A 19,741-nucleotide genomic window follows, 5' to 3' on the forward strand; every position below is an offset into this window, starting at 1 on the left:
CATCATTTGCCTGTCACTTTGTGAGCCCCACGCTGCAGCAAGCTCTCTTCATGCTGCGTCACGTGGTCGCGGCGTCGACGGCGTCAACACGACTGCACGCCCAGCGTATCCGACATGTCGGTAGTCGGGCCTTCTCGTCTGTCCCAGTTTTGCAGCGTGGAGACGGCTGCAAGTCTCTGCAGGTGGGTGAGACGTATCAGAATTTCACACTGGAGCGAGTGGCCACCGTGCCCGAATACAACGTAGACGCGCTAGAGCTGCGCCATGAACCCACGCAGGCCAAGTATCTTCACCTGGATGCCAAGGATCCCAACAACGTCTTCGCTGTCATGTTCCGCACGCCGCCTAGCAACTCGACAGGTGTGGCGCATATTCTGGAACACACCGTATTGTGCGGCTCCAAGCGTTTCCCAGTTCGCGACCCGTTCTTTAACATGATCAAGCGCAGTCTCAACACATACATGAATGCGCTTACGGGTGCAGACCACACCATGTACCCGTTCTCGACGACCAACGCGAAGGACTGGCGCAACCTCTTGAGCGTGTACCTGGACGCGGCCTTCTTCCCTAACTTGAGTAAGCTGGACTTCTTACAAGAGGGCCATCGACTCGAGATCAGCGAGGAAAAAGGCGAACTTGTGTACAAGGGAGTAGTGCTTAATGAGATGAAGGGAGTATTATCTGACAGCAACAATCTCTTCGGCACGAGATTGCAGCAGGAACTCATGCGAGGCACCATCTACGAGCACGTGAGTGGCGGCGACCCTACGGATATTCCGTCGCTTACGTACGAGGATCTACGCGCCTTCCACACCAAAAATTACCACCCGTCGAACTGCTGCTTCTTCTCGTACGGCGACTTGCCGCTCACGGACCATCTGGCCTATCTGGACAAGGAGGTTCTCAGCAAGTTTGAGTACCGTGCCGATTCTGCAGCTACTCGCGTGAACACGGAGGGATTTAGCATGCACAAGAAAAGCTCAGAGGACCCGGAACTGATCGTTATCAGGGGCCCTAGCAGTAATATGAGCGGAGAGGCTGCTGACCCCAATACCAAGTATTGTATGAGCAAGTTCGTGGACGTGAAGTCTACAGACCCGTTCCCAACCTTCGTGCTTCGAATCGTGGGCTATCTTCTCACAAATGGACCTGCGTCTCCACTGTTTAAGGCGCTGATCGACTCCAACCTCGCACAGGATTTCTCGGTGGGCACAGGCTTCGACACATCCACGTATTACCCTACTTTTGGCGTTGGAGTAGAAGGAATCGAAGGCGGAGAAGCAGCGGTGCCTGCCATTCGCAAGGCAGTTCATGACGCGTTGGAGAAAGTGGTTGCTGAGGGCTTCGACAAGGAACGAGTGGCTGGACTACTGCACCAATTGGAGCTGAGTCTCAAACACGTGACAGGAAATTTTGGTCTCCAACTCATGCACGGCATCAGCTCCGTTTGGGCCCATGATGGCGATCTCATCAAAAATCTACAACTGAACCCGCTGCTGGAGCGCTTGAATGACGAAATGGCTCGTGATCCAAAGTTCCTTGAGAGTTACGTGCGCGATTACCTCATGCGCGATGACCTGCGCGAGGTCCAGATGCTTATGCTTCCTGCTGAGGATTTCGTCCGCGACCAGGAGCGCCGCGAACATGAAAACCTGGCCAATAAGCTCATTGAACAGTCCAATGCTGATCTGGACCGCATCGCCCGTATCACAGAGAAGCTCGAACGTCACCAGCAAAAAGAACAACCTGTGGAGTGTCTGCCCACCTTGACTCTGGACGATATTCCACGTGTGGAGGAAGGCAATTTCGACCACATTGAGAAGACAGGGATCAACTCGACGTCTGCAGAGTTTGTACGTGTGCCGTCCACTAACGAAATTTCGTACTTGCGTCTTCTATTTGACGTCGGAGCGCTGCCTCAAGCATACCACCGATACATGAACGTATTTACGACGGTGTTTGGATCTCTGGGCACTTCTCGCTACGCCTACGATGAACTCCCCACGGTCATTGCGAACTGTAGTGGTGGTGTGTCGTGCTCAGCTATGACAGCACCATCGCTCACAGATGTCCACGGTGAACCTAGCAAGCAATCGCTTCTGCTCGGTACAATGTGTCTTCCTCACAAGGTGGACGAAACGCTGAGTTTGATGTACGAGCTGCTCACGGACACGCAGTTTTTGAGCAACGAGAATTTGCGTCAGCTGCGTCTCATTCTACAGAGTAGCGCGTCCACCGCTAGCAGCAGCATTTCGTCCTCGGGTGCTGCTCTCGCGGGAACACGCTCGCGTGTGGGTCTTACTCCCGCCGGAGTGTACGACGAATTGTACAGTGGACTTACGCAGATCGAGCAGCTTCAGAAGTGGGCGCAGTGTTCTGATGAAGAGCTGCGTCAGATCGCCCGTGTACTGCAGGATATCGCGCGCGTGGCGTTCTCGCCCGAAAACCTGCGTCTTTCTGTTGTGACTGAGGACAAGTTGCGCTCCCAAGTGGAGCAATCTCTCAAGTCAAAGCTGCTTCAGCCTCTGGCCTCGTCTTCGTCGTTACTGGACCTTGCATCGCTCACGCTGTCACAAGGGGAGCTAAAGGTACCGACCGTGTCACCCAAGAACTACTTCGCCTTCCCCGTCTCCGTTAACTTTGTGGTGGAGACGCAGCTGTCTGTGTCATTTGCACACAAAGACCACGTGCCATTTACGGTGTTGGCGCAAATTATGTCATCGTGTTATCTGCACCAGCAAGTGCGTGAGCAGGGCGGAGCGTACGGATCTGGTGTCTCCCAGAACGAAGGCTCCTTTTCGATGAGCTCGCACTACGACCCGAACACGTTCAAGACGCTTGACGCTTATGCTGGTGCCCGTCGATGGGCCGTCAGCGGCGAATTCTCGGACCGCGACGTGCAGGAAGCGCTACTGTCTGTCTTCGCGAGTGTTGACGCACCCAAGACCCCATCGATGAAGGGCCGTATGAGTTTTCTGCGCGCCATCACAAACGACATGCGCCAGCGCAGACGTGAGCAATATCTCTCGTTGAAACGTCAGGATCTTGTAGATATCGCGCAAAAATACTTTGGCGAAGACGCGCCTGAGAAGCGCACTGTCATCATCGGCAAGGACGGTGACGATCTTCACGAGTTCTTGGACAAGGGCTACGACGTACAGCGATTCTCCTCTACAGCCTCGCCAGAACAGTAAGTAGATACATGTTAGATTACTGTTAGAGATGGAAATCAACGTCATTTCAAACATAACTATATATTTTTGGTCGCGGTTGCCACGTCTCGCCTTCCTTGAGTCAATTGGCTCCCGTCTGGATACTTCACTAGTAATTGCTGTTGTTCTCTTCTTCGCCCGAGATCGTACGACAAATGGGGCAATCAAAGCGTGTACGGTACCACTCGTTAATGCAGTGCTCGTGGAAAAAGTGTCCGCACGGCGAGAGCACGAGCTGGTTGCCATCCAGCTCAGCCCATTCACATAGACAGATAGGACACGAATCCGAATCCACTTCAACGTCGCGCGGGTCAACGTACTTGAGCTGGCGGATGGAACGAACGTGCTGCTGCTCGTGCTCGAGTGGGAACTGGAGGAACTCCTTGACCAAAAACCGCGTGGATGCAATCTCACTGCACACTTCCACCTCCTGCTCGGCAGCAAGATACTCACAGAGTGCAACGATGAACTCCTCGAGTCCGGCGGTTCGTTTGCCCACAAGAGAAGAGGGGTCTTTGAACATGACGACGCGGCGAGGAAACCCGACGTCTTTGAGCTGGTCGCGCACCGCGCCGCACACGGAACATCCGCGCTGCTTCTTATGAGCCGCGAGACGTGTGAGCAACCGCTTGCGCAGGCGGTAGAACTCGGAGTAGCGCTTGCAGACCACCCATTTCTGCTTGTAGTAGTCGCTGGTGATCTCCAGGTGATAGACGTAGTAGTTGCCAGAGGCACCGCGCACCAGCACAGCTTGACAGCTCATGGTCAACTGCGTCATGGATTCCTGGTGGATACGGCGGATGAGCACGCGCTTGGCGGCTACACCGTGGTCGGCCACGAGGCCGATGGGCATGTCCTGGAAGCGCTGCTGGCCCACGGACTTGGCCGGAAGACGGTAGTTCGAGGCCTCGGGCTGTGGAGCGAACTGCTGGCCGTAAAACGAGGTCATGTCACCCTCAACATCCTCCACGTCCTCGGATCCGGCGTATGACACGGCGGCGGGACGCTGCATCTGCTGGTTGTTTTCGGGCCACCGCACCCCGCCGCCGGCCTTGGCATTGGGGCTGCTGCTGAACATGCTGCTGATATCGTCGTTGGACCGCGGACTGTCCTCCAGCTCGCTGTCCAGCCACTCGACGTCATCGTCATGCATCTGAGCCATTGGTGTCTCCCTTCCTGATCTCGTCGCGCTGCGCCAGGAGCTCTGCACTGATAAAGTCGATGTGACGGAGGCAACCTTGTGGGCGGAACGTTGCGATCGACATACAAAAATCAAGTCACTTGACCGCCTCTTACCGTCGCGGAAAAAGTTGTTCATCGTGATGTCGTCGGATTGGGCGAAAAGAGCGCAGTCGCAGAGCACGATTGGATGAAAAGAAACCAGATAACGGATGCCCAGCACAATCACAGCCGTAGACAGCGTTGACCAGCCTGCTGATATGCCGACGAAAGAGTGCTTAACATGTAAGCCGGGCGACGACACGCACCACCAAAGTGCCGTGGAGAATACGGGCTGCGAGGAAAGCTACTTGCGCGTTGACGGTGAGTTCTATCCGTTGGATTTCCGCTGCTTTTTGCTTGGTTTCGCGCGGCTGTCGTTCTTACTGACGCATGTTGGTGATTGCCAGCGTGCATGAAACTTAACAACGGCCGCGTCTCGGCCTGCACGGAGGTAAGTTTAGTAGTAGTAGATGCACTTGGGGTGCGATGACTAATACTTGGCGCGACAGGAGTGGGAAAAGTTCCGCCAGTGCCACGAGCAGGGCAAGACTACGCCCAAAAGTGGTGGCAAGAAGTGAAGGCAGAACGGAAGCGGCCTGGAAGCATAGCAGCCAGTCTCTGGGCTCCATGTAAACAGTTTCACACAATATAGACCGTTTTCCTCTTGGTTTAAGCCAGCGTCAGGGTGGCAAGCTGTAACGCCTGATGCGTGCCACTTGAGGCGCGTGTGTCGGGCAAGAGGGTCCTGTACTGCCAGCAGCAACTCGAATGCCTCACCAATGCCACTCAGTATCCGCTCAGCGGACCGCTGGGCTCGTTCCGGGCTCGTTTGCGTTGCTAGAAAAACAAAGCATCAGCTAGGAATCAGCGCTCCTACATGAATCAGGGCTGTCGTCTACGTCGGTGATCGATCGGTGGATAGGCAGACGTCGGAAGCAGGCCTGGAGCCCCTGGGACACCGCCGTCAAGCATGCGGGACAATGGGGGTGTGATCTGCGCTGTCGCCCAGCGCGTTCCACCCGTTGGCATTTCTCACTCCAGCAGACCGCAGCAGGGCGCCCAGCCAGTTGATTCAACTGAGTTGAAGCGGTCTGGAGGCAAATCTAGACTGTAACATGCAGCTGAGTCTTTGTCAAGCAGCTCAAATTGAGCCTCAATTTCACTGGTGTAACAATCCGAGGCCGTCGCCGCCATTGGATCCCCGGCGTAATCGCTCTTGCAGCGCAGACGAACAGCACCTCGCCGCGATGCGAGCGTCGGCGAGACATCATTGCGCCCAAGCTCTGCGCAACTCAAACTTGATACTGCAAGGCAGCGACACCCGGCCATGTGTGAATGCGCATGAAGAGCTGTGGTGACGTATCCTCGGATCCGAGATAAATGATCCTGTCTACTGCGATATTTATCCTTTGAAACTTTCTAACTGTGTCAACAGTCAGGCTTCAGTATTAATTGTCAAATCTGATATCTAGTGTTAGAGGGCAGCGTGGGACATCTAACCCGCCACCAGATGGGATTAAATCTGAAAATATAATTTAAATAAGTAGGCTACGACCTCATCAGAAATAGCATGTCCGATCACCGCAAAAACCAATGCCAGTATACTGATATAGATTAGCTTCACTTGGGGCCGGTGACAGCATTCGGTCAAGCAGGAGCAGGTGAGTCGCTTCAACCTCGCCCCTTTCGATGGTTTCGGTGCTTATATCTCCAGCGACAATTGTCGACTGGATCTACTCCTGGCCCAGTATTGTGCTCGCTGCTGCAAACAGCCTCTACAGACTACAAACCGGATAAGGTTGCACAAGTACTGTTCTACAATCTACAATCTCCATCAGCGTCGCCATAACGGCTACGACGCTTCGGCGGCAGAGCGACTGCTAACAGCTTCGACAGTAGAAGACTTTTACTAGCAGCGATGACCCAAGCGGGGCAACTGTAGGCTCAGCTAGTAGCGTGTAATACACGCTGACAGGCAGACTTGTAGCTGATTCCCATAGTGGTTGCAAGCCTGCCTTCAATACAGTAGCAGATCAGCCGTATAATACTGCCCTTTCTGCGGAGCGTTAAATGTTTACGCAAGATAGACCTAACCGCATAGTTCGTGCTTGAGGCTTGCGGCTTTCGCGACTTGATTTCAGTAAGGACTGAGCTGCCGCGCGACGATTGGCCATTTTCCTTAGATTCCAATTGCTCGAATTTTGTGCCGCCTCAACCCTTGCGCACATAATTGAATTGGAGCCCGCGGGACGAACAGCTTGGAAGCGACGTCTCCTCCCCCTCCTCGCTTCACCACGTTCCGGTGCAACAGTAGCAGCAGCAACAGGAACCACTGGCAGCCCCGCGACGACGGAGCGCCCTATAGCATCAGCAGTACACATTGGCCGGCAGCATGATTGTCGTATTCGGCAGCTCGAACGCCTTTGGACGCGACGTGAGCGAGATGGAAATGATGGTACTGGCCGGAACAGTCTTCGTGGTCTCTGTGCTTCTCGTGCTTGTCTACAAGCTGGCGCGCGGATGGGACGATCTGGACAAGGACGACTTTGGCGCCAGTGTGCTGCCGCTACACGCGCCGCGCGCCACAAACCGATGGGTCACCAGCCGCAAAACGCACTTTGGACGGCTCGGCACGATCCAGGAACACGAAGTCTTCTCCTTCAGCTCCAAGATGCGATAAGCGGCGCCACTCGCGGCGCTAGCAGAAGTAGTAGGCACAACAGATACAGATACACAGCATCCGCAGGCTCCAGTCGGGCAGCGCTTCCGCCCAGGGCCAGACAGCGACGACGTACGGTCGGCGTACTCGGTCGAAGGGTGCGCAACCTCATGTAGATTTAGATGACAGACAGTATTTAAGCCTCATCTCCGGACCGGACTCGTCTGGACGGTGTCGCTGGCAGCGAGGATACTTATCGCGGCCATAGATGTCATATTTATCAAGACGTTTCAAATTTGCTTGATTCTTGGGTCTCCCATGCTGCCGCTGGTTGCTGTCGTGTTCAGCCATCTCATCTAGCGTGCTTGAATTCGACATCAAGCCCACCTCCGCCGTCGCGCACGCACGCACAACGCGCAGTATCCAGCCGCGGCCGCATCTGGCGCGGCATCTGGAGCTTGGCAGTGTCGTCGTCAGCATCAGCATCCTCACAGCTCATGAGCTTTCGTCGCCAATTGCGCTTTGCCTCTTTGCCATCTCGTTACGTCGTCAAAGAAAGGGGTCGAGTGATCCACCATTAAAACTTTCACTTAGTGAAACCTGGTCGAACGCATTTTTCTTACCTAATTAAAATAATAAGAACAAATTTCAGACACTATCGTCATGGCACGCCGCCCCGCGCCGGGAGCTTGAGCAATGCGCGAAGACTCTCCTTAGGCTGCGACACGTTCCCGTATCCCTTAAAAGCACTGTCGTGGTAGACGCAGAAGAGCTGCGCTTTTTTCATCTCGGCCTCTACGATCAACCGGTTCACCGTTAGCATCGACGCATCCAGGAGAGTCAACTGCAGTAGCGAATAGAACCAGCACAACAAGATGGGTCAGTTAAGCTTTCACGCAACATTTTTTTCAGAAGTGCGGCATACCTGCTCCGTTGTTGATCCCAATTGCTTCAGTGCTGAGCGCTGAAAAGTCTCAACGCTCTGCGTAATCTTCAACTCACACGGCAGTATTTCCTGCTGATCTTTGGCCACTACTTCACTTCCTTGTTGTGCGGGGGCGGTTTCGGATACTGCATTGCTGCTGTCGCTTGCTGGGTCACTCAAGGTGGACAATCTGTCTGCCTCTAACGTTGCCTTTAGCTCTAGCCACTTCTTCTCTTCCTCTTCCAAGCTACAGACACAAAAGCAACACGTTAGCTACATTCATAATACGCAGTCAAGTCGCAGAAGTACCTCTTGATCTGCTGCTCGAACGTCTCGATTGTTGCGCGCATGCGGGCGTTTTCTGGGTTTGGAACTCTAATATATGACTTGAGAATAGCGCGTTAACTCATGATATTACACAAAGCAAGAGCAAAAACGTATGGGTATCGTACCACAACATTTCCAGGTGGATGATCGGCCATGAAGGAAATCAGCTCCTGCTTCATGGCCTGCAGACTCGTCTCACTGAGCTGCATAATGTCCCGCCGCGCTGTTGAGGTGAGGAATTCCTTCCTCACCTTGCGGAGCTCGCGTTTTACCTGACGCTGCACCATGTGGTAGAGCGAGATCTGGTCAGCCGACAGCTTCTTGTGCTTCATCTCCTCCTCATTCAGCGCCTCGCGCGTCGCCTCCTCGCGTTTTTTTTGTCTAACCAATCGTCGCATCTCGGCCCTTGCAGCCTTCTCCTGCTTGGCTCGTAGTGCTGCCGATACGGCGGCCGCGTCGACGGCGTGCTGTTTGCCCACATCCTTTTCGTCGTCTTTCCGAACACGAAAGACGAATGTGTTGTCCTTGGCGGGTGTGCCCGGCTTTCTTTTCCCTACAGGTGTGGCCTCTGCAGGCCCCTCGTTATTGTCCTCGTCCTTCTTATCGCTGAATTTAAAGCCTCGCCGAGGCCTCCGTTCGGAGTCGCTGCAGAAGAAAAAGAGAGAGGTCAGTTAGTCAGGCTGTTGGCGCATCACATACCGGTTCATTGAAGAAGCGAAAAGCGCACCTGGGGCCAGTGGCCTTCCGACGCCTCCGCTTTTCGCGTCGGACCACTAGCGACGCGGACGGCGCAGTAGCGAAAGGCGTTGCCATCATAATGAGGAGCTGCTAACTTTCGCGCCTTCTTTTTGAATGTTCAAACCACCCGATTGGTCGAAGGGGAGAAAATTTACTCCTCTCGACGATTGGTAGAAAAGGTCCTAGAATCCTCATTTTTTGCCCAATCTTTCTTCACGTTGTCTTCGAGTTGATGGTATTAAAAAAGTTGAAGTGTACCATGTAGCCCCAATCATACATTTTGCTTAGTGTTCGCTATTACTATGCGGGCTCGCAATACTGCATACCAATAAATACATGGCGAGATCCACGTCAAAGAGCACACCGAAAATCCGGGATATTGCGCCCTGTACCGACGTAGTAGTTCGCAACAACATCCAACATCCAATGTTCATGCCGCCATTGCCTGTGTTGAAGCGTGCGGCGGGGTGAAATGTAGCACGTCGATTGTGATGTCGTCGTGGTAGTCTCGCCTGTGTCCAGGGAGCACGTTCTCCAAGTCCGCCGCGCTCGTGCCGTAGATCTCGGCGATGCGCTCCAGCACAGCTTCGCGTAGCGCCTGGCTTACATTCTGCACGCCCTGGTCCCGGAACTGATCCACGAGCTGCACGATCTCCTCGTTCTTCAGCTCACCGAAGAGTCCATCCGACCCCAGTACGACAAACTCTGGCTTTCGATTCTGAAGGTCGACCTGGAAAATGTCTGGGACAGCTGGAGATATCATCAATATACTCCAGGTTAGTGAACGATGTGAGCCAAAAGTCAATAAACTCACCAGAAATGTAGGGTCGACGAAAACTGCCTCGGATGCGCAGGCCGCGTGGCATGGGATAGCGGTTCACATCCTTCACCTTCATGTATGTATCTCCAATGGAGCGAGTGGGCTGAAGTCGACCTTTGACGTAGAAGTTCTTCTGTCCGATTTCGCAAATAATGTCGTAGTCCTCTGGGTATAACGCACGCAGGCGGTGCTGTTCTCGCTCTTCGTTTGCGGAATGGTCAAATGTAATTTGTTCCACGCTGAGGGTTCCGTCGGACTCGCGATACGCCATGATGGCGCGACAATCGCCGCAGCTCGCAACGTACAGCTTCTTCTCGATGATTAGAGCCATCACTGCGCATGCACCTACCGAACATGACGACCACGACCCCTGTTCAAACTTGACCTGGCTACGGCGCTTGAACTCCTCCTCCGTATCCTTAAACCCCATAATGATGGAGTGCGCCACTGGCTCGTCGTTCTTAGTCAAGTGAGCACGGATGTTATCATACAGCTTCTTCTGGACATAGTCGACCGCCTCTTCGCCGCCGTGGCCGTCATAGCACCCGCAAAAGAATAAGGGAGTTTCAGTGCATCTGCCGGGACGCACGATTGAATCCAGCACGTACTGTGATCTGTCTTCATTCTTGCGGTTCGCTGCATAGCTGTCCATATCGTAGCGCCAAAACAGGGCTATGTCCCTGCTGGGTAGAACTTCCGAGACCTGTGGCGGTACCGACGTAATGGGGATATCCTCCAGCGGGATTTCGCCGAGTTCCAGCTTCTCCTTTGTCCACTCCGGTTGAATCATTGCGAACAAAGCGATAAGCATGGCGCTCCATGATGATCCCTGTGGTTGCGGTTTGTCCGAGCGGTTCGCGGACTGCTCCAGCGAAATGGCGCTGGTGACCTCTTTCGCGGAATCCATAGCCATCATGGTATCCGCCGGCTGGGAAATTTGGGGAGTCACCAGTGCTGCTGTTGTATTTGTGCTATCCTCGCTCGAAGAAACTGCGGTCGCGGTTAATGCTGACACCGCTCCCACAAGCGACGAAGAGTCTGGTGCAGTGGTAGCCGAGTGGATAGCCGTCGTATTGGAAAGTGAATCCATGGAACGGGCCTGTTTGGCCAGCGCCACGACGGCGCTGGAGGTGGTGGGCTTAGCCAACATTCTGCTGGGGATAGAAGCGCGTTTGATCCTGGTCTGCGGCTGCTGTTGAAGTTGGCGCTGTTGGCGCCGCGCCAGGGCTCGTTGTGCACTGCGGTACCAGAGCAGCGAGCGGTGACGGCGGGAGTAGCTGAGCATAGACATCTCCCACTGCCACGGATTTAATTCTTCAAAGTCGGAAGTGAGCTCAATCTTGCCCTGACAGTGAGTCGAGGACAGGAACCAGAGAGTTGTCGTGCAAATTGGTTAGTGGCGGGCGCTCAAAGCGCGACCCTGTTTTTCGAGCGAAGAAACGCGTGAGTGGGACTTGTGATTCGTTATAAGAGGTAGTTGTGTATGAAAAAATGTACAGGTCGGCGCTTTTAGGAGGGCGATGCGAAAACAGAGGTTTCCGGCGGAAATTGCTCCGCGTTGCTCTGTTTTGTGCGGGTGCAGACGCATCTACATTTTAGCCTCGGTAGATATACTTCTGCTCGTCGACGTCGCATGGTTTGGGCAACCGCAAGTCAATAGCAACGGCAGAGCGGTCTGAGCTGTTCATCGTGAATCCAAACGAGCATGAGCTCATGACCGTTTGGATTCCAATCTTGAAGTTCCCCCCATAGAAAAAAATCGATACTATATTCAGCCAATTACAACTCGCCATTTTAGATGGCGGCGTATCAACGCACTGGAATGCACTTCAATCATTACGCAGCGATACTTGTAGCCTGCGTTTTGCCCTTCCTCCTCCGCGAGCGCGACTGTGGCGGCTTTGGCGGTGTTTCGTCCGACGACTTTACGTTGCTATGCTGAGCGCTACTTTTCTTCCTACCCGCAGGTTGAGTGGGCTGCGTGCTAGCATTGCTGCTGCTCCTGGATGGCGCAAAAGTCTCGCCTGCCGCCTTCCGCGCTGCCTTGCGCTCTTTCGCCTTCTTCTGCTTGTTCTGCTTGCTCTGGCTGTCGCCAGCGCCATCGGGACCACTCGTAGCCGCAGCGGAGGCAACACCACCGGCGCCGGGATGGACGACTCTCCGTCGTCTTGGGTTACCACCCGTTGCTTTTGACCGCTTGCTGCGGCTTACACCACCAGAGGTCGCAGTGGCCGTCACTTGAGCCTTGGCCGCTTGCTCCCGTTCGATTTCCGCCAGGATCTGGCGCTGCTGTTCCAGAAACTCTTGTTCCTCCTGCAGCTTCTGAACATCGGCCAGTGAGACGTGATCGGGAGGGCGGAACAACCCCCAACTATTCACCGTCGACTGCGACCGATGCAGAGGGGCGACACCACCACCTAGTCGCTCCTTCGTCTCGCGCTCACGTGCTGCTGCAGCCTCTTCCTCTTCCTGGATCTCCTTTAATGTCTTCGGTCGAGGTTTTTGCTCGATCGTTGAGCCTGTCGACGGGCTGCTCCATGTTGGGGCAGCAGGAGTTGGGCACTTAGCACGAGCTCCCCGACGCGCAGGTTGCTTCAAGAACGCATCAAGTGAAAATGCCGTCACTTGTTCACGTTCGACGCCGTCGTAACCCAGCATGTGCTTTCCTGATACCGGCAGTGGTGAAAAAGAGAGCTGTGGGCTTGTGGACGAGAGGCTACCGATACTTGCCTTGCGCCGTCTTGGAGTTGTGCCATCCAGACTGGCCTTGCGAAGCGAAGACCCTGGTAAGGGGAATGCCTCGGAAAATGCATGAGGAGTGAGTGGGGTGGGGCTGAACACTGGCGATGCAGCGGCCACGGGTTTGCTCTGGGGTACCAAAGACTTCTCTTCGTCCACAAAGGAGGCGGCAGACATACTCCACGGGCAGCTGGTATCACCACCACGCGTCAATGCTGCCGCAGTCTTGCTGGTCAAGAGCGACGTCAGAGGCACAAACTTGCTGTTTTTGCTCTTGCGTCGTCCATTCGGCTTGCTAGAAGTCGCGGATAAATTACGAGAAGAGCTCTCCAAAAGGGTCACTGCCAACAAATCTTCATCTGTTGCATGTAAATCTTTCCGAGGTGCAATCACTGACGGGGTGGACCCACGTTTACTGGTGCCCTTCGTTGCAGATGACTGCTTGGTAGTTTTCTTCTCCTTGACAGGCTTCTCCACAACCCCAACTGGGGTATCAGCGCGTGCTTTCTCCTCTGATTCCAACTCCTCAGTTGGGGGAAGCATGATATCAAAGAGCGTCTCCATGCGATCTCGCCCCACTGCGTCTAACACGGCGTCCCAGTTGCTTCGCATGTACTCAAGACAGTACTTTTGCAATCGGAACGCAGCGTAGCGCTCGGCATACTGCCACACCAACGCGCAGTTAGTCACGTCCACGTATGCTGCAATCTTGCGCTCCACTAGCTCCACTAACGAGGGCATCACGTCCTGAGCAGCATTGCCTGCTACAGAATTAAAATCTGGGTGCACAGGTGCTACTAGGACCGCCGTGTGTTGATGTCCAGCTGCCACCGCCACGGCTTTCTTCACACCTGCGACTCGCTTTGGACTCGGCTGCCACGTGTTCCCGCGCCCATGGCCCAATACACCTTGCTGTCCGCAGCCCCACGTCACAAGATCGCCTTGCTGCGTGACGACAGCACAATGATCCTGAGAAGCACACACGCTTGCAACGGGGCCGTAACTGGCTAATGACACCATTTGTGGTGCACTGGGTGACGGCATTGGAGACGTTTTGCTAGTATGCTGATCTTGTGGGCTGCCACTCGGCTGATGTGAAAGTGCAGGTACATTGTGCCCCCAAGTGAACACAGAACCGCTAGCACTCAACGCAATTGAGTGATTCTGGGCGCACGAAACTCCCACAATGTCCAAGCCACGCTGCTTGCATGTGGGTACCCATGTATCGCACATGACGGCACCAGCCGCACTTGTCGAGGCGGCAGACGGGAAATTCACCCGACTCGGACGGTAGGACCCGTAGCCAAACTGCCATACCTGACCGAGACTGCGGCCGTTGTGAGCACAGCGTAACACTACACAGGAGTGCCAATCCGAAAGTGCGAGTTTTTCCGCTCGCACGGATTCGTAGTCGCCGTACACGACACACATAGGGTGTCGCGGGCGCAGTGCATCGACACAACGTGGAGTAGCGTCAGCCTGATCTGTGCCGTAGCCTTCTTTACGCCCAAGCTGACCCCGACGATTACTGCCCCACGTGTACACAGCACCATCCTCAGCATCAATTGCAGCGGAATGGCACCCCGAAGCTGCAATATCTGCCACCACGCGGAAGCGGAAAGCGTCAACACGCTTGGGTGTAAGGCGGCTTTGCGACGAGCTTGACTTCCCTGGATGTCCAAGCTGACCAAAGCTATTCGATCCCCACGAAAAAACTTGACCAGTCCGAGAGAGTGCCATGGTATGATTCTCACCGGCAGCCACCTTCTTCATAGGTGTATTTTGCAATGATGTTAGTCTTGTAGGTTCAACACGGCTGCCAAATAAATATAAGGCAAGAGGATATTTGTCAGTGACACTGGATAAGCGATTCCTTTAGAAGCATACTTACTCGAACTCATTTCCGGTGCCAAGGCGACCACCTTTGCCAAAGCCCCACACGAAGCACTCGCCCTTTGCATTGAGAGCAATCGTGTGGTACTTACTGGCACTTAGTTGAACAATTGGTGAGTTAGTCGGGAGCTCCACTAGTCGTGGCGTGACCTGCACATCTGCATTTGGCAAGTGATAGCCAAGCTGAAGGTTGCAAAAAAGAGAAGTAGGAACAATCAGAATCACGCAGAATCAAGGACTAGACCAAGCTCCTCGTAGCACCTGGTAGTCTCGCTTTCCGAACGTGTAGACGAGGCCTCCGTCACACGATCCCGCGGCATTTTCGTCGTTTTCTAAAGGCTTACGCCCCCGCTTCAGTATCGTGGACAACAGTTGCATGGGGCTCTGACGGGAGTGGTCACGTGTCTCGTGTAAAACCTTCCGCAATAATTTCTTGCCAAAGCGTGTCTGAGCATGGCGAAGGAGCAAGAGCGACGCTTTGGACAGAGAAGAAATCAATCAGCACAACACAGGCTGCAAAGCCGTAGCCAAGGGAGCACGTACTGGATAAATGGTGGTGATACAAACTGCGGTGTAATGGCGTCCAGCCAGACTCCTACTCGGTACCATACGACCCATGCAGAACAGGTCAGTTTAGGCGCCCCTTCGACGTGACAAGACCTCTCTACGCACCCAGTCTTCGGTCAAAAGGTCCGCTCCATGGCGAAGCAGCAGCAGCACTGCTTCGTCATTACCGCGTGCTGCCGCCACATGTAGTGCTGTCTCGCCATAGTCATTGCGGTCGTCGGGGGGCACCGTTTCTTGCAGCAGACGCGCCAGAGTTGGTGCCGCGTCGGGCGTCCGTGCGCAGTCCCACAAGTCATGCGCGTCATCGTGTGTTAAAGGCTGCATGCTTGCGTTGTCGTGTGGTGTGGTGGTGGTCGTTTCTGGCTGGCGATCTTCTCTCTCTCCTCCCCCTTTCGCCGCCTTAGGCCGTCATCGTGGTCACCATTTGAGGATTTCTGCCACTGACACACACTCGGTCAGCAGGACACAATAGTTTGCAATGTGCTTACAGTACTTTCCATGTTGAAGTGTCCACAAATAGTTGCCTTTTTCGACTATCATTCACTGTAAGCTTTGCCATCCAGGGATGGTCCGGTCCTCAGCACTCAAGCTCGCACGGACAAGCGACAGTGATGTGCCAGAAGCAGAAGGAGATCAAGATCCACCTACGTTCTCTCAATCCCAGTCTCCAGCCGCGCAGACTCTGACGCATTCCCGGCCTCGTGAGCCGCCGCCATTGGAGCGCGCCGTGGTCTCGCGCACACGGTTCAACATCTCGCTACCGACTCCCTCGCCGCTGCCTGGTGCAGGCAAAACCTCCTTAGGTAGCGAAGCTGACCAGCGAGGCTGGAGCAGTCCTCACGGCGAGCCGTACCGGCCCCTGGGTCGCCCCGAACTCAACCTCAAGTTTTCGCCGCATCTCGTTCACGGAGTTAGCCCTATGCTGCAGAATTCTCAACGCATGCGCGTGGTCGAAGGAGGGGGAGGCTTCGGTAATGGTGCAACGGGGGCAGGAGCCAGCTCCGAAAAGTATAAAGAGGTGCGTGAGGCTTCGTCCACCAGTAATGTGGGGGCATCGATTGTGACTCTCGTGGACCAGTTTGTAACGTCGATGACAAACCGAAAGCGGCATTCGGATGAACGGCAACTCAAACTCGCGCATCGCCTCCAAGCAAATGTAGATGGGTTTTCGCCTGGAAGAGTTCGTGGGCTTCATCGATGCAAACCGTTTGCACTAGAGTTCGCAGGGGATGAGCCACAACACTACCACCAAACTCTATTACACGGTGATGCATCTCTTCTCCTACTTCGCGAAGCCATCGAGGAGGGTACGAGGCGACTGAGATCAACGCGCAATGGCTCAAACTTTTTACATTTGCCTCCGCCTGAATTTCACGGACTTCACGAGCTCCACGAGCAGTACCTTCGTTCAAGAACAATAGCACCACAGCCACTGATGAGCAATGGGAGCAACAACGGAGGACCTAGAACCAGTCCTCGAATACTCGTTGGCTCTAAGACGTCACCGAGAAATACAACTCATTTCCATCGAGATGAAAGTGTTGATTATTTTGACGGTGACGACGGCCAAACCACCTGGTATCTGCCATACACGACAAGGCAGCTACAGCGTTCCCCACACTGCCGCCTACCGTCTCTAGAGGAGTTTCGGGTCCGGGTACGAGATGAAAAGGAACCTTTAAGACCTCTGCGAGCTTCCAGCAACACCAAAGCACAATCGTTTTCTCGTCGATTGAGAGTGAGCCGTGCATCCGTGTCATCAACTCGGAGCTCTATGGCACCTAACATTGCGGGGGGAGATAATTCTGACGACACATCCCAACCCAACGCGCCAGCTCTCGGCAAAGGCGCGTTCTCTCCATTAGTCATGACCATAGCATCGTCGTCACTACCACCTTCAGCACCACCCCTCCACAGTATCGAAAAACTGCAAGCGACAATAGACACTCTGGAGGCTACCAAACGCCAGCAATCGGCACGACTGGCCACTACGCTAGAAATGATCGCGCAAGATCGATGTGAGTGTCTTACCAACAAGTTCCGTAGCCTACGTGTGCGTTCTGAAGCTGTCGAGGATCTAAAACGAATGCGTGAACACTCTGAACGCAACCGTGAAGAGCGAGTGCTTGCAGTAGTGTCTAAGACTGCAGTCTGGTATCCAGAATTGCTACGCCGCCTGCTTGCTCGAGAAGGAACACCAAACGTTAACAGTGGGGTGCAATTACCTCTCCATGCCGCAGAGCTGTTTATCGTTCAAGCAGTGCGGAGACTCACCAATGACGGATGTGAATTTCAATCAGCTCAGTTGTTTGAGGTCCTGTTACTCTTGCATCGTGACGACTTGGAATTACTCCAAGTGCAACAACTTCTCGAGTACCTTCGCAACGCATTGCATATTAACCATGAAGAGTGGATACAATACTTTGCCGAACATGGACTCCCAGAACCTACTGACATTTTTGCCGACGATCGCAAGGATCCGCAAAACTCTGCCGACGGAAAAACTTCCTTCACAGCAGCAAGCACGGTACGAGTAGCTGCATCGATGGGTAAATGTAGGCAAATCCAATCACGACGCAGATAACTCGAGCGTAACGGCTAGTGTTTCTGCTTGTTAGTTCCGGACTGGGATCACATTCTTGTCCGCAGACCTGCTGGGACACTCTGCATGTTGCTTCCGCTTCAGTTCTTCTAATTGTCGCCTTTTGGTTGTCTCGATTTTTTCGTCAAGCAGCCGACCCAGAATATTGAGGAAGAGGTTTTCATCTTGTACGTCATCATCAAGCGCGCCATTCAGGATTTCAAACTCATCCTTATCATCTTCGGCGCCGATGAACGAAGATGTGGGAGATCGCGAACTGTTGTGGTCAATCACCATTTTGTGACCGTTGGATGGAGCACTTGCTGGAGTAGCTATTGATCCAGCATATCCGTTCCCCGCGTGCTGGACAGCATTTGAGAGAGCTTGCGAAGCCATTTCGTCCCAACTGAGCGAAAGCCTCTGTTTATTGCTTGTGCTGGATCCATCGGATGTTGAAAACTTTGAGCATACTTGGGCGTCGTCATCGTCTTCTTCATCTGAACTAAATGGAGCATAGCTTGCCCAAAAACCGGGGGGAGATTGAGCACCACTAGCAATAGGGGAGCGTCCAAATGATAGTGATTCTAGGCGTGGTGGGGAGTCAATTGACACTCGCAAATTCCGGAACGGTGCTCGTGGCGACGATGGTATAGCAATCGGTGCAGTCCCTTGCTTGTCTGCGACAGTCGGCTCGCTAGGTTTAATGACAGGTGTGATGGCTGGTTGCAAATGGGCGTGGTGAAATATTGCGCCGTTCTGCTTGCGCTGCTTGACAACCTGCAGCTGGTGAAACGCCTCAACGCACATCAGCTCTAGCGCGGAAGGCGCATCTAGATCCTCACGACACATGATGCGAGCAATCTCAAATAAAACGAGGTCTGCTCGAACTCCCTTCTGCACTACCATACTTGCAATAATCATGTTGCGTCGACACGCGCGTCGCAACGGAATCCTTTTCGCTAACCGATCTGCGTCTTCCTGGGCTGATAATGACAGCACGTAGGCTCGATCCTCAGCACTCAAAGGCTTTCGAAGCTGCGGCCAATTGTACCAGCACCAATCGCACCATCCAATCTCCAGGAACTGCGGTAAGCAGTAACCGTGGTCAATCGGTATCAGTTCGTACTCTACGTGACCCGTAGTTGGTGACCGCCGCTTGCGCACGAGAATGTTCGCATCATTGCGGTCCGTGTTTAACAGCCGCATGTCCAGAAGCACAATCTTGTGGACTTGATGGGTCGAAAATTGGTTTGGTGCGAGATCACTTACCACATCATCGTGTCGTACAAATTCCTGCAGCGAGCCAACCTTAAAGTGCAAGGCATCTGCACTGCCCGCGTAGTTGAACACAGGATGCCGCGACTCCACGAGAGATGTAGCTGGGACCCCAGCAAAATGATCCTAGTTATCGATAAGCACAAGAATTAATACTTGTTCCATGTACCAGAACACGGAAATGTTCTAGCACGTAGATACAAACACATATTCTCAGTTGTGTTAATACCTTGTCCAGTACATAGGCGGCAAGCTCACGTTCGCAAGCTTCTCCAGACAAAATTCCCCGACGAAGTCCACTCTGTTAGCCAAGTTCAAAACCGTGAGGGATATCATTCTCATGACAGCAACAATGTTTTGTTTACTCTGAAATGAATCCAAACGCACCTGACCCAGTTGCCCCACCAATCCGCGCGGATTATTTGGTCCGAACGGTTCTTCATCTTGAGGTTTAAAGCAGCCCACATTGCGGTGGGAAGGGTCCTTAAAGAAATACGTGCCACCAGTTCCGTCCATCGCTAACACTGGTGCAAGGCCCAATGCGAGGCCTTGTAGCGCCTTCACCAACGCAATCACAAGTACAATGTGCATATACCATCGTTCTGGTTAAGCAAATTCAGGTTGGAAAGCATGGCTGAACATACCTGGTGCGTGATCTTCATTAGTGCGACTGGAAGCAGATGCGCACCGTACGGGTGAATATTCACGACAGGCATTTGCTCCTGCCGCAGATTCTGTGACGCCTTGCCGTTCACGCGGGAAGTTGCTTCATTTTTCAAAGTGG

The 19,741-nt window shown here is 53.8% G+C and overlaps 9 protein-coding genes across 9 annotated transcripts; 3 read left to right on the forward strand and 6 right to left on the reverse strand.

Moving 5' to 3' along the window:
• Positions 1-11: 11 nt before the first annotated feature.
• Positions 12-3,277, forward strand: PPTG_18044 (hypothetical protein). Its single transcript, XM_008916114.1, has one exon. The coding sequence runs from the start codon at positions 51-53 to the stop codon at positions 3,192-3,194; it is 3,144 nt and encodes a 1,047-aa protein (XP_008914362.1). The 5' UTR covers positions 12-50; the 3' UTR covers positions 3,195-3,277.
• PPTG_18045 (hypothetical protein) lies at positions 634-5,402 on the reverse strand. The gene has a single exon (XM_008916115.1). The coding sequence runs from the start codon at positions 4,528-4,530 to the stop codon at positions 3,322-3,324; it is 1,209 nt and encodes a 402-aa protein (XP_008914363.1). The 5' UTR covers positions 4,531-5,402; the 3' UTR covers positions 634-3,321.
• On the forward strand, positions 4,652-7,113 carry PPTG_24286 (hypothetical protein; the record flags this gene model as incomplete). The annotated part of the gene is made up of 4 exons (XM_008916116.1): positions 4,652-4,754; positions 4,841-4,884; positions 4,943-5,007; positions 6,846-7,113. 4 exons carry the CDS (start codon positions 4,652-4,654, stop codon positions 7,111-7,113), a joined length of 480 nt encoding a protein of 159 aa, XP_008914364.1.
• On the reverse strand, positions 6,321-9,187 carry PPTG_18048 (hypothetical protein). Its single transcript, XM_008916117.1, has 5 exons — positions 9,072-9,187; positions 8,470-8,989; positions 8,327-8,403; positions 8,018-8,264; positions 6,321-7,936 (listed from the first exon to the last, which is right to left on the reverse strand). The coding sequence occupies exons 1-5, from the start codon at positions 9,158-9,160 to the stop codon at positions 7,754-7,756; spliced, it is 1,116 nt and encodes a 371-aa protein (XP_008914365.1). The 5' UTR covers positions 9,161-9,187; the 3' UTR covers positions 6,321-7,753.
• A 117-nt stretch (positions 9,188-9,304) lies between these two features.
• On the reverse strand, positions 9,305-11,383 carry PPTG_18049 (hypothetical protein). The gene is made up of 2 exons (XM_008916118.1): positions 9,897-11,383; positions 9,305-9,832 (listed from the first exon to the last, which is right to left on the reverse strand). The coding sequence occupies exons 1-2, from the start codon at positions 11,191-11,193 to the stop codon at positions 9,513-9,515; spliced, it is 1,617 nt and encodes a 538-aa protein (XP_008914366.1). The 5' UTR covers positions 11,194-11,383; the 3' UTR covers positions 9,305-9,512.
• A 355-nt stretch (positions 11,384-11,738) lies between these two features.
• Positions 11,739-14,414, reverse strand: PPTG_24287 (hypothetical protein; the record flags this gene model as incomplete). The annotated part of the gene is made up of 1 exon (XM_008916119.1): positions 11,739-14,414. One exon carries the CDS (start codon positions 14,412-14,414, stop codon positions 11,739-11,741), a length of 2,676 nt encoding a protein of 891 aa, XP_008914367.1.
• Positions 14,415-14,528: 114 nt separating this feature from the next.
• On the reverse strand, positions 14,529-15,425 carry PPTG_24288 (hypothetical protein; the record flags this gene model as incomplete). The annotated part of the gene is made up of 4 exons (XM_008916120.1): positions 14,529-14,717; positions 14,796-15,010; positions 15,078-15,129; positions 15,207-15,425. The coding sequence occupies 4 exons, from the start codon at positions 15,423-15,425 to the stop codon at positions 14,529-14,531; spliced, it is 675 nt and encodes a 224-aa protein (XP_008914368.1).
• PPTG_24289 (hypothetical protein) lies at positions 15,030-17,818 on the forward strand. Its single transcript, XM_008916121.1, has one exon. The coding sequence runs from the start codon at positions 15,667-15,669 to the stop codon at positions 17,683-17,685; it is 2,019 nt and encodes a 672-aa protein (XP_008914369.1). The 5' UTR covers positions 15,030-15,666; the 3' UTR covers positions 17,686-17,818.
• Positions 17,716-19,673, reverse strand: PPTG_18051 (hypothetical protein; the record flags this gene model as incomplete). Its single annotated transcript, XM_008916122.1, has 4 exons — positions 17,716-19,083; positions 19,187-19,258; positions 19,345-19,515; positions 19,602-19,673. The coding sequence occupies 4 exons, from the start codon at positions 19,671-19,673 to the stop codon at positions 17,716-17,718; spliced, it is 1,683 nt and encodes a 560-aa protein (XP_008914370.1).
• Between the last annotated feature and the right edge of the window lie 68 nt (positions 19,674-19,741).

This window comes from Phytophthora parasitica, assembly GCF_000247585.1.
Source record: "Phytophthora parasitica INRA-310 unplaced genomic scaffold supercont2.79, whole genome shotgun sequence".
NCBI lineage: Eukaryota > Oomycota > Peronosporomycetes > Peronosporales > Peronosporaceae > Phytophthora > Phytophthora nicotianae.

Excerpts from the sequence above, each read along its gene's own strand:
- PPTG_18049 (XM_008916118.1), bottom strand. The coding sequence starts at position 11,193 with ATGTCTATGCTCAGCTACTCCCGCCGTCACCGCTCGCTGCTCTGGTAC. Across the intron at positions 9,833-9,896 it reads TCGTCGACCCTACATTTCTG|CTGTCCCAGACATTTTCCAG; the intron begins GTGAGTTTATTG and ends TGATATCTCCAG.
- PPTG_18048 (XM_008916117.1), bottom strand. The coding sequence starts at position 9,160 with ATGATGGCAACGCCTTTCGCTACTGCGCCGTCCGCGTCGCTAGTGGTC. Across the intron at positions 8,990-9,071 it reads CGGAAGGCCACTGGCCCCAG|CGACTCCGAACGGAGGCCTC; the intron begins GTGCGCTTTTCG and ends TTTCTTCTGCAG. Across the intron at positions 8,265-8,326 it reads TTCGAGCAGCAGATCAAGAG|CTTGGAAGAGGAAGAGAAGA; the intron begins GTACTTCTGCGA and ends TTGTGTCTGTAG.
- PPTG_18045 (XM_008916115.1), bottom strand. The coding sequence starts at position 4,530 with ATGAACAACTTTTTCCGCGACGGTAAGAGGCGGTCAAGTGACTTGATT.
- PPTG_18044 (XM_008916114.1), top strand. The coding sequence starts at position 51 with ATGCTGCGTCACGTGGTCGCGGCGTCGACGGCGTCAACACGACTGCAC.
- PPTG_24289 (XM_008916121.1), top strand. The coding sequence starts at position 15,667 with ATGGTCCGGTCCTCAGCACTCAAGCTCGCACGGACAAGCGACAGTGAT.